We start from the raw sequence: 12387 nt of genomic DNA, 5'->3' as shown, positions 1-12387 counted from the left end.
TCAAAATACGGTCACACTAAAGGGAGCTTTTTCTGACTAGTAATAGCTCAGGTACTAGTAGCAGGATAAGAATACTCTAAAGCAGTGTTTTTCAACCTTTTTACACTTATGGACCGGCAGAAATAAAAAAATTATTCTGTGGACTGGCATCGGTCTGTGGACCGGCGGTTGAATAACACTGGGCTAAGTCGTAGGCCAGACTCCACCCATCTCTACCCAGACCCCGCCCCCATAATAGTACTAATTGCACCTCGCACGTCCCGTGCCTCATCTAGAAGCCTTCCCTCTGACGTTGCAACGTCGGAGAGAAGGCTTCCGGTTCAGGCGCAGGATGCCCGTAGGAGCCACTGCCCGTGGCTTTGTGCACTGAATCAGTGAGGAAGAGGGAGCTGGCTCGAAGATAACGCCGCATCGATCGCACCGAACACTGTTTTGGGCCTGATGCACGTGCTGGCCCTGTGGACCGGCAGGAAATTTCTATGGACCGGCACTGGTCCATGGACCGGTGGTTGAAGAACACTGCTCTAAAGCCCTTCTTCCTTGAACACTTGAAGACTTTTTCTCTCTTGACTGCTCTTTACACGGTTAGCAAAGTATACAGATAGCCAACATTATTGTGGTAATATTAGATAGTGTTGACCTAACTTACGCTGCTATTTATAGAATCCGGGCCACAGCCATTTTGAATATTTACTGTGAGTGTACTTAGGGAAGGGCTGTGGCTCACTGGTAGAGCTGTTGCCTCTGCACCTAGAGGTTGTGGGATCAAAAGCCAGTGCTGCTCCTTGTGACCCTGGGCAAGTCACTTAATCCTCCAGTGTCCACCACTTTGAATATCAGCTTTGAAATGCAAAAGGCAGTATACAAGTCCCAATTTCCTTTCCTCAAGCCCAGTATCTTGTTTCCAACAGTGGCCAACCCGGGTCACAAGTGCCTGGCAGAAACCCAGAGTAGCAACATTCCAGAGCGCAGATTTTAATAGCTCAATCAATTATCACACCACTTAAAACCAACCTCCCACCCTCTTCTCCACCCACCCCCCACTCCTTTCTCACTCTCCCCGCCATGCACACTCCCCGTACCTCCTTAATTCCAGTGGCACGAGCAGCATCTCCACCCTGCTGTCCACACAGCCCTTGGCTCACCCTCTGATGTCACTTCCCGGTCCCGCAGGAAGAGCTGAAGTTGGCACGAGCAGCAGGTTGGAGTTGCAAAGATAACATAAGAACATAAGTATTGCCTCTGCTGGGTCAGACCAGGGGTCCATCGCGCCCAGCAGCCCTCTCCCGCCGCGGCCCTCCAGGTCCTTGACCTGTAAGTTCTCACCACTGAATTGTTTATGCCCTAATCCTGAAGTACCTTGTATAGTACCCCTCTATCTATACCCTGTAATCTCTTTCTCATTCAAGAAGTCATCCAAGCCCTTTTTGAAACCCATTATTGTACTCTGTGCTATCACCTCTCCTGGAAGTGCATTCCAGGTGTCCACCATCCTCTGAGTGAAGAAGTACTTCCGAGCATTTGTCTTGAATCCGTCTCCTTTCAGTTTTTCTGAGTGCCCTCTTGTTTTTGATGTCCCTGCTAGCCTGAAGAATCTGTCCCTCTCTACCTTCTCTATACCTTTCATTATTTTATATGTCTCAATCATGTCCCCTCTAAGTCTCCGCTTTTCCAGACTAAAGAGCCCCAGCTTCTCCAGCCTTTCAGTATAAGCAAGGTTTTCCATGCTCTTAATCATTTTTGTTGCTCTCCTCTGGACCCTCTCGAGCATCACCATATCCTTCTTAAGGTGCGGCGACCAGTATTGCACGCAGTACTTCAGATGCGGGCGCACCAATGCCCGATACAGCGGCAGGATAACTTCCTTCTTTCTGGCAGTGATACCTTTTTTGATAATGCCCAACATTCTGTTCGCCTTTTTTGAGGCCACTGCACATTGTGCCGCTGGCTTCATCGTTGTATCCACCAATACCCCCAAGTCTTTTTCAAGGTTGCCTTCCCCCAATACCTTCCCTCCCATCGTATAGCTGTACATTGGGTTCCCTTTCCCTATGTGCAAGACTTTACATTTCTCTACATTGAAGATTACCTGCCATCTATTTGCCCACTCACCCAGTTTGTTCAAGTCACTTTGTAGATCTTTGCATTCCTCAACAATTCTGACCCTACTGGAGAGTTTTGTGTCATCTGCGAATTTTATAACTTCACACTTCGTCCCTGTTTCCAGATCATTAATGAATATATTGAACAGCAACGGTCCCAGCACTGACCCCTGTGGGACACCACTCGTGACCCCTTTCCAGTCAGAGTAGTGTCCCTTTACTCCTACCCTCTGCTTCCTGTCCGCCAGCCAATTTTTGACCCATCTGTGCACGTTCCCTTCCACCCCGTGGCTCCACAGCTTCCTTAGTAGGCGCTCATGGGGTACCTTGTCAAAAGCTTTTTGGAAATCCAGATATACTATGTCTATAGGGTCACCTTTGTCCAGTTGGTTGCTTATCCCCTCAAAGAAATGCAGTAGGTTCTTTTGGCATGATCTTCCTTTACAGAAACCATGCTGGCTTGTTCTCAACAGATTATTTTTTTCTATGTGTTCATTGATACTTTCCTTGATTAATGATTCGGCCATCTTCCCCGGAACTGAGGTTAAGCTCACCGGTCTGTAGTTCCCTGGTCCCCTCTCGATCCTTTTTTGAAGATAGGCATAACATTTGCTATCCTCCAGTCCTCCGAGATTACCCCTGTTCTCAAGGATAGATTACAAATCTGTCGCAGTAACTCTGCTGTTTCGTGCGACAGATGCACAGGGAGGGGGAAAGGAAGGCACCTGGCAGGGGGCGGAGAGGTGCCCGCACCCACACCAAGATGGGGTCTGAGGCTGTCTGCCCTCCCCCCCCCCACTACACCACTGAGCCTGTGATATCCACAACAATGGGAAACATTTCTGTACCACATTCATTTTCAAAAGCAACTGAAGACACATTTCTTCGTAAATTAATCAATTTTCTTTAGATTGTATTATTTGTTAAAATTTTGTAAACCGCATCGAAACTTATTGGTTATACGGTATAGAAATGACCTGTCTCGGACTGCATTTTTTGGTACTTGGGGATCTTCCCTCTCTCCACACGATTCACCAAGTAATTATGCTACTTTGTAACTATATTACTGATGCTTCTGTTCAAATTTCCTTCCAGTATTATTGTACATGGATAAACCTTCATCAGCTCAAGCTTGAAGAGTTTATCCTTAGCTCGCTAGCATAACACAGACCTTAGAGCAATATTTTGCCCTAGCTTCTAAAAAATATTCTTGTACAAGGTTGGAAGACTAGACTTGAAGTGATACCCAACCAATCAACAACTTCTCGACAACTTGATCAACCAGCCGCCACTGAAGACGGAAGTGGTGAAGTTGTGGCAGGGGCCACAGTACTTAAGAAGCTCTGCACCTGTCTTTCAGCAAATATTGACATTATCGCCAAACAATAAACTCCTTTTCAAATTGTTTTCCTGATATTTACGGATTGAATGCTAATCCCCTTAACAAAACTGGCTCTGAGCTTGTTTTTTCCTCCTTAATCTTTCTCCCAGTTTAAAAAAAAAATACCAGTCATCCTAACTTTCAGCACCTGGGATCTGCATTGATTCCTTCCCTTGTCATTCATGTTACCCAACAGGAATTAGCATATGGCATGAAGGGGAAACTCAGAAGGAGAAAAGAAAGAAGCCATTTTGATGGAAATAGAGGGTGAAAGAATAATTTACCATCAGCTAGAAAGCTTATTTGTGTATGGTTTCCCAAGCAAAGCTCAGAAAAGCCTATGTTGATTTTAGACTGCACAAAGAAACCTTAATCCTTTCAGGGGAACTAAATCACCACAGAAAAGTACTCAAGAAGAAAGGCCCCTTGTCAAGGATGGTTATTCACAACCAAATAGATGCCACAAATCAAACTCTGTAAGTAAACAAAAATAAGAATGTGGGAAATGTGTCCGATTCACAAAGAAAATGAAGGGAAGAGAAACAAGGCCTGCTCTTCATCAATCACTTTCCATTCTTTAAACTGAAGAGAGCCCTTCACCCTTGGTTACAGACTATCAGGGAGGAATGTTGATTCACTGTGTTGGCCTGAATTCATCTGGCTTATGCTCAAGGAAGGGCGGCTCAAATTCCAAAGCTTTTTACAGCAAATTAGCAAACTAACGGCACAGCCACACGTGGTCTAGGGCCTTGGGTCACTTAAATACACAGTCTTCCTTTTTTCCTACCTGCCTTCCCTCCCCTCCATTTCACCTGGAAAGGAGTACAAAGCCTGCCTCCTCGCTTTAGACAGTGTAACTCACAAGCATCTTATGTACGAGTAGCGTTACATAGAAACATAGAAAAAAGCAGCAGAAAAGGGCTATAGCCCACCAAGTCTGCCCATTCCAAGTATCCCCTCCCCTGAATTTACTCCCTTAAAGATCCCACGTGAGTATCCCATTTTCTCTTAAAATCTGTCACGCTGCTGGCCTTTATCACCTGGAGTGGGAGTGTGTTCCAATGATCCACTACTCCATGTTAATTTAAGAAACAAGGCACACATCAAAATTCCTTAAGCAATTTTTAAGTCATGGTTAGGCACAACTTCTCCTCCCCATGCATCTCGGGAAATATATATCCGTCTTTAATTTTACATCTTACCTGAGCGCTCAAATCATTTAAATGAAATAGAGAACTGACTTAGGGAGATCACACAATGTTGATACAAATTACAATTAGATAAACATGAATGATTTGTTGCATGAATGTAGCTAAACAATAGTGATTAAAAAAAATTAGAGCGCACCAAATCCAAAGAAGAAAATAACCAAAGAAGTGACAGGCTAACTTTTTACGATACAACTTAAGTAGATTTGAAAGAGTTTAACATTGGAAGATACCTTCCATCACAGCAATCAATATAGCAGTGTCTCGAACTGTGTGCCACGGCACAGTGGTGGCCCCAAAGAGATTTCGGGTGTGCCAGGAGAGATTCCAGAATCTGACTTTATTTTTTAAAATTCCCTTCATAAGTATACACTAGGACAGATGACATGTATGTCACATACGCAAGAGTCTGTCAATGTTATGAGCATCTGTGTGCATAAGGATACAACCACCCAGACAATATCAAACTTGAAAACTAATGGCAAGTACAGTAAAACCTTGGATTGCAAGTAACTTGGTTTGCAAGCGTTTTGCAAGACAAGCAAAACATTTTATCAAATGTTAATTTGATATACAAGCAATGCCTTGCAATACAAGTACATACAGTATACACACATCACAACTGAGCCGACGCTACAAGAGTGTAGTGACTGTTCTAAACAAGCAAAGTCTTGCAATACGAGTACATACAGTACACACGCGTCACTTCACAACTGAGCCGATGGTTCTTTTCTCTCTGACGCTACAGGAGTATAGTGACTGTTCTAAATGAGCGTGGTCTTGCAATACAAGTACGTATGGTATTTTGTATTAAAGTTTTTGGGTTGTGGAACGAATTGTCGAGTTTCCATTATTTCTTATGGGGAAATTTGCTTTGATATACGAGTGTTTTGGATTCCAAGCATGTTTTCGGAACGAATTATGCTCGTAAACCAAGGTTTGACTGTAGTTTTATTTTTTATGCAGTAGTTATCCTAATTTGAGCAACAAAGCAATCAAGGCTTTGTTATCGTTTGGCTCTTCTTATCTTTGCAAACTTGGATTTTCAGCTCGGACAGAAATTAAATTTCAAAAAAAGAGAACGACTGCAGATGGTGGATGATAAAATGCGTCTTTGCTTGTTGACTACTGAGCAGTGTTTTGAGTTAATTTGCGCTCAAAAACAAGCACATCCATCGCATTGATTAGCAATTCTATTCTATCTGCTTTAGTTTCACTGTTGTTACAATTCCCCATACATAGCTTAAAGAAGTTTAAATAAATAACTCTCAAATTTAATTTTTGGTTGGTTTTGCAATTTTATCATTTCCATTATAACGTGCTGTGAAAACCATTTGCTCCATTTAATGTGACGGAGTTTAAAAAAAAAGCTTGCGAGCCCTGCAATATAGCTATTAGTCAACACATTTTAACCCCCTTTAACCCTTTCAGGACCATAAGGATCGTAGGCCAATTTTTGTGGTTTTGACGACATTTTTATGGTAAAAAGGGCTTGCAGATGCCAAAAAATTGATTTTTTTTGTGAAATATCATTATTTTTATTTTAAAAAAATCACACTTCTGGCTTATGGACAGTGTGGCAAGTGAATCTTCTCGTCAATCTGGCAACGACGCTAATGAATGAATGTCGGAACCAGTTTGTTTACATAAAGGCAGTATCCTATGGAATCCGTACATATCAAATTTAGAACTGTAGACTATCCCAATCAAAATTGATAGGATTTTAAAGTTATGGGACAAATATGTCCCTTGGTCCTGAAAGGGTTAATGAAGCCGCATTAGGCTTTTTTATTGCTGGCTGTGGCGGTATTAGCTCCAACGATCATAGAAATTCTAAGAGTGTCGGAGCTAATACCACCTCGGCCGGAGATAGAAAAGCCTAATGCTTCTTCATTAAAAAAAGGAGGTGGGGGGGGGGGAGGGGGTCATGCATAAAGCTCCTTGTATTCCATACAATTACCTCACCTGTATCTTGGACCAAGGTTATTTTCACTAATGATCCCTTTTGCAAAGCTTCATTAGAACATAAGAATCGCAGCTGCTGGGTCAGACCAGTGGTCCATCATGCCCAGCAGTCCGCTCAAAGACCAGTGCCTTAACCCTTTCAGGACCAAGGGACCTATTTGTCCCATAACTTTAAAATCCTATACATTTTGATTGGGATAGTCTACGGTTCTAAATTTGATATGTACGGATTCCATAGGATACTGCCTTTATGTAAACAAACTGGTTCCGACATTCATTCATTAGCGTCGTTGCCAGATTGACGAGAAGATTCACTTGTCACACTGTCCATAAGCCAGAAGTTGGATTTTTTTTAAAAAAAATAATGATATTTCACAAAAAAAATCAATTTTTTGGCATCTGCAAGCCCTTTTTACCATAAAAATGTCATCAAAACCACAAAAATTGGCATACGATCCTTATGGTCCTGAAAGGGTTAACTGAGACTAGCCCTACCTGCGTATGTTCTGGTTCAGCAGGAACTTGTCTAACTTTGTCTTGAATCCCTGGAGGGTGTTTTCTTCTATAACAGCCTCCGGAAGAGCGTTCCAGTTTTCTCCCACTCTCTGGGTGAAGAAGAACTTCCTTAGATTCCTAGAATCTGTGAAAGTGCCCTCTCATTCTCTCTACCTTGGAAAGGGTGAACAACCTGTCTTTATTTACTAAGCCTATTCCCTTCATTATCTTGAATGTTTCGATCATGTCCCCTCTCAATCTCCTCTTTTCAAGAGAGAAGAGGCCTAGTTTCGCTAATCTCTCACTGTACGGCAACTCCTCCAGCCCCTTAACCATTTTAGTCGCTCTTCTCTGGACCCTATCGAGTAGTACTGTGTCCTTCTTCATGTATGGCGACCAGTGCTGGACGCAGTATTCCAGGTGGGGGCATACCATGGCCCGGTACAGCGGCATGATAACCTTCGCAGATCTGTTCACGATCCCCTTCTTAATCATTCCTAGCATTCTGCTTGTCCTTTCAACCTCCGCCGCGCATTGCGCAGACAGCTTCATTGACTTGTCGACCAGTACTCCCAAGTCTCTTTCCTGGGGGGTCTCTCCCAAGTACTGCACCGGACATCCTGTATTCGTGTATAAGATTTTTCTTACCGACATGCAGCGGTGACTCTCCCATAACAAATTTACCACATAAACTTTGATGCATCTGCCATGGGGGAAACACTACTGTAGTTTTCTAAAAGAGGCCCTAAGGTAGGTAACTAGGCCCATTCACCATTACCCCCCGCCCAAAAAAAAAACCCCAAACAAACCTGATATATCCCCAGATTCTATAAAAGGCATCCAAATATTTGCACCCAAATTTGGGCACGATCCAGACATGCTCATGCAACCTAATTAATTAATGGGCCAATTAGTGGTTGCGCATTCATCAGGCTGCGTGCTATTGCATAAGCCTGAGGGTCCAAATCCCATAGCAAGCAACCCAAGGGAGGGTCAAAGGGTGGGTCAGAGGTGTTCTCACAGGTTGCACGCAGTACTCTAAAAGCCCAAAGATCCTCAAGTAGCTTGCGCGCCAGGTTTCAGCTGGAACAAGTCCTCGTACCCAGAGTTGGGAAAGTGAATCCCCGCTAGGTATTATTCTGTAAAAACACCCTTTTTTCCCAATGCCTTTTTATCAGCACCATTTATAGAATCCAGCCAATAATGACCCCCGAAAGATATTATGGAATCATTGCTACAGACCTTTCACCCTGGCTATAACTTGCTAATAAAATCCTTCCCTCTTATGGAGCTGAAGGCAAATTCGACTTTCCTGTATAAATTAGAGGCGTGTTTAATTTCTTGTGTCATTTAAGGGCATTTAGGTTGTTACTTTTTTTTTTTTTTTTTTTTGTATTTCAGGATCATTATCCTAACTAGTTTGAACTCTTCTAAAATTGTCAGATTTTTTTCCTGTCCTTTTGGGCAAAAATGACATGAAAGGAAGCAGCATTAACATCTATTGTGCTATTTCAAATGAAAGCACATCCCTAGTGCCCCTGATTGTTCACTGTGCTCTCACGTAACAATTTACACAAATTGGGTATTAAATATTTACTTATTTTTCAGGCTCAGTATTGCATTTCTACTGCATTGTCAATAACAAACCTAGTGCAATCCAGAATACACAATGCCATCGCTATCGGAGGCCCAGGCTGACTACTTGTTTCGAGCTTTCATTTTTTGTCCGCAGTGAAGTAAATGCTCAACAAAATTAACCCCCTCTTGTACAAAGCCGCGCAGCAACAGCCCCAAAGCCCTTTAAATCTCTATGGGCTTCGGGGCCGTTACCGCGCGGCTTTGTACAAGAGGGGGTGAAAGTCAGTTTTGCAACCATTATTCAGTGCGTCTGTATTATAGTAAGTTTATATGAACGATTATTTGCAGGCAACGGTATTTGAATTAATTTTTACCCGGCTGAGCAAGTCTCCCATTTACAAAACTGTAGCATGGTTTTAGCGCCTGGCTGCGACGGGAACAGCTCCGACGCTCATATGAGTGTCAGAGCTGTTACCGCCGCAGCCGGCGCTATAAACTGCACTACGGGGGTGGGAGTAAAGTTATTACTCTGCACCAAAAAGCTTTAAAAGCAATATGGATTACAGAGATAGCAATAGCTCATGAAAAATAACTTTCTTTTTTTTTTTTTTTTTTAAATCGGTCGCTTCTTAAAGGTACCATGACCTCCAAAGACTTCAGTGAAAATATATATTTGACACATCAGAATATAGTACTGTAAACAGCAGAGATGCAGTCCAAGCCATAGACTGCCTAAAGTACTTGCAGAACACAGTGCTGCTCAAAAAATATCTGTAACTAAAAATCCATACTACTATAGCTCATCTCAGAGTCTTACCTTGATTTGTTATGGCGTTAAACAGCTTCTCCGAGCTGGCATCAGAAGCCTTGAACAGGAAAAAAAAAAAAAAAAAAAGATAAGATCATTAATACCGAGGAAAGGCATTTCCGAGACAGCCCACATTCTGCAGCAGTCATTATCATGAGCTAACCGTCCACACTGACAGTGAAATGACCCCCCCAGCAAATGGAGAAGCAGTCCAATCACATTAGGGACAACGGCCGCTACTAGGAATGCTACCACTCTTTAGGAAACAGAATTAAGAAAGAATCTCTTGATTTTGAAACGTCCTTATGTTGGAGGAAACAATATCAGCCTTGCTTTCTATATCAGAACCTATATTAGGGGAGGGGGGGTTAAAGTCTACATTAAATTCTTATAAAACACAATTATTTAATAATGATAACAATTAAAACAATGTCATGGAATTGGAAGGATTCTCCAAATTGGATTATAACATGAGGTGGAATATGGTATGTCTGTACAGTAAATATGCAAAAATATATGCAGTTAAGTGTGGCAGTTCGAGGAAATTTAAGAAAATATGGGATTATGTACGTAAATTTAAAGACTGGATGATGCTATTATATTCATTTTTGGATGATAAAAGGGATGGAAAACCTTTCATACGCTGAAAGATTGGAGAAACTGGGGCTCTTTTCCCTGGAAAAGCGGAGACTTAGAGGGGACATGATAGACACTTACAAGATCATGAAGGGCATAGAGAAAGTGGAGAGGGACAGAAAGAGAGAGAGAAAAGGAGACAGAGAGACAGACAGACAGAAATAGAGAGAGAGAGAGAAAGATTAGAGAAACTGGGGCTCTTTTCCCTGGAGAAGTGGAGACTTAGAGGGGACATGATAGAGACTTACAAGATCATGAAGGGCATGGAGAAAATGGAGAGGGACAGATTCTTCAAACTTTCGAAAACTACAAGAATGAGAGGGCATTCGGAAAAATTAAGAGGGGACAGAGTCAGAACCAATGCTAGGAAGTTCTTCTTTACCCAAAGGGTGGTGGACACCTGGAATGTGCTTCCAGAGGGTTTGATAGGACAGAGTATGGTATTGGGGTTCAAGAAGGGATTGGATGATTTCCTGAAGGAAAAGGGGATAAAAGGGGATAGATAGAGGATTACTATACAGGTCCTGAACCTGATGGACCACCACGTGAGAGGACTGCTGGGCATGATGGACCTCTGGTCTGACCCAGCAGAGGCACTGCTTATGTTCTTATGGATTATGTGACTTATTCTTCTTTTTAATATTGTGTTAATACTAGTTTATGTTTTTTGTCTGTGCTGTTTTTCTTTAAAATTTCAATAAATTATTTAGGGGGAAAAATATAATTTTGAGTGATTGTCATTTATTTTTATAAATTAATTCCTCCATCATTGACAAGGATTTGTGGGCTTCTGTTGGCTGATCGATGTCCACATATTCTGATTCCTGAGCAGTCAGCGTTAGTATACCAATAGACCCAGACAGCTGCAGTTTCCAGAATACTACCATTAGGTGGCGCTGTTTGACTGTGCTTTACTGCCCAATGTTTCACAGAGATTTTATGGGCAAAAAAGTTATTTTTGTAGTGAAGAGAATGAAAGGGACATATGAGGCTGTTTCTTCCCCCTGTGTTCCATCTGCCTAACCTCTTTAGGTGTGCTGCTGCAGTGCTGCTGCCACTGCTTAAGGCAATTTAATTTAAACTGTATAATGATGGTTTAATTATCAGATACAGTACACTGTTTCTTCAGTGGCCTTGTTTGTACTACAGTGGGGAAGGGGTGGCGATTCTCTCCATTTTTTTTCCACTTTCTTTCAAAAATTATATGTAGTCTGATGCACAATTGACTCTTGTAAATAGAAACCATTCACTGAATGTCTGTCAATTGTGCATTTGATTGTTATGAATGATTCTGACATTTTTCATTTTTGACCTGATCTTAAATTTCCTGCATTTCACAGATTTCATATTCAGTTAATTAGGGGGCTGCTTATGACAGTTCCACAGAAAGTCAGAGACAAACAAATTGATACAATGTAACATGCTAATAAAGGCAGAAGGAATAACAGTATAAACAGGCAAGCATCCCTCTTGCAATTTATCTTCAAAAAGATGGGCACACCTCACTGTTCCCTCTAAGCCAGGGGTGTCAAAGTCCCTTCTCGAGGGCCACAATCCAGTCGGGTTTTCAGGATTTCCCCAATGAATATGCATGAGATCCATTAACATACAATGAAAGCAGTGCATGCAAATAGATCTCATGCATATTCATTGGAGAAATCCTGAAAACCCGACTGGATTCCGGCCCTTGAGGAGGGACTTTGCTATCCCTGCTTTAAGCTGAGCAGGAGTCCTCCACTTACAGTCCTGCCAGTAGGGGGTGCTATTTTACTATCACACTTTCAATAGCGAGGGGCAGGCAAGCTCTGCAGGACTCCAGGGAACCTGCCTTTCCCTACACACTGAAAACTATTTTGAAGTTCCACCTCCCACTATCAGCAGTGCAGTTGGAGACTCCTGCTTAACCAAGAGGGAACATACCTGTTAATTATTTTGGCCTTAATTTTGTAAGCACATGAGACAAAGCTTTTGCTACCCACACTGGAGGCTTGTTCTCATCAAGAAACCCCCCCTCCCCCCCCCCCCACACACAGGTAATTCCATTCCCCAAACCAAATCAAGAGGAAAATACCATGTAAAGGCCATCATAAGCAATAAACTAATTCTAAGGCTTCACAAAACCATGATTTAGCAGAACACCTGTGCAAACCTCTGCGTGAAAAGTACAAAAAATGAAAAGGATCCTTAATGAAAAGGATACAGTATTGTATCCCT

General features: G+C 42.3%; 1 protein-coding gene across 6 annotated transcripts in view; it reads right to left on the bottom strand.

Annotated features, from left to right (window-relative positions):
• AUTS2 (activator of transcription and developmental regulator AUTS2) overlaps window positions 1-12387 on the bottom strand; it is a 1593647-nt gene that overhangs the window by 179231 nt on the left and 1402029 nt on the right. For all 6 annotated transcript variants that reach the window (XM_033921209.1, XM_033921212.1, XM_033921211.1 and 3 more), the window contains one exon: window positions 9547-9595. In XM_033921209.1, coding sequence (XP_033777100.1) covers window positions 9547-9595 — 49 coding nt within the window. The remainder of the gene's footprint in view (window positions 1-9546; window positions 9596-12387) is intronic.

This window comes from Geotrypetes seraphini, chromosome 15 (genome assembly GCF_902459505.1).
Source record: "Geotrypetes seraphini chromosome 15, aGeoSer1.1, whole genome shotgun sequence".
NCBI lineage: Eukaryota > Metazoa > Chordata > Amphibia > Gymnophiona > Dermophiidae > Geotrypetes > Geotrypetes seraphini.
Note: the sequence above shows the minus strand (reverse complement) of the source record. Positions and strands in the feature narration are given on the sequence as shown.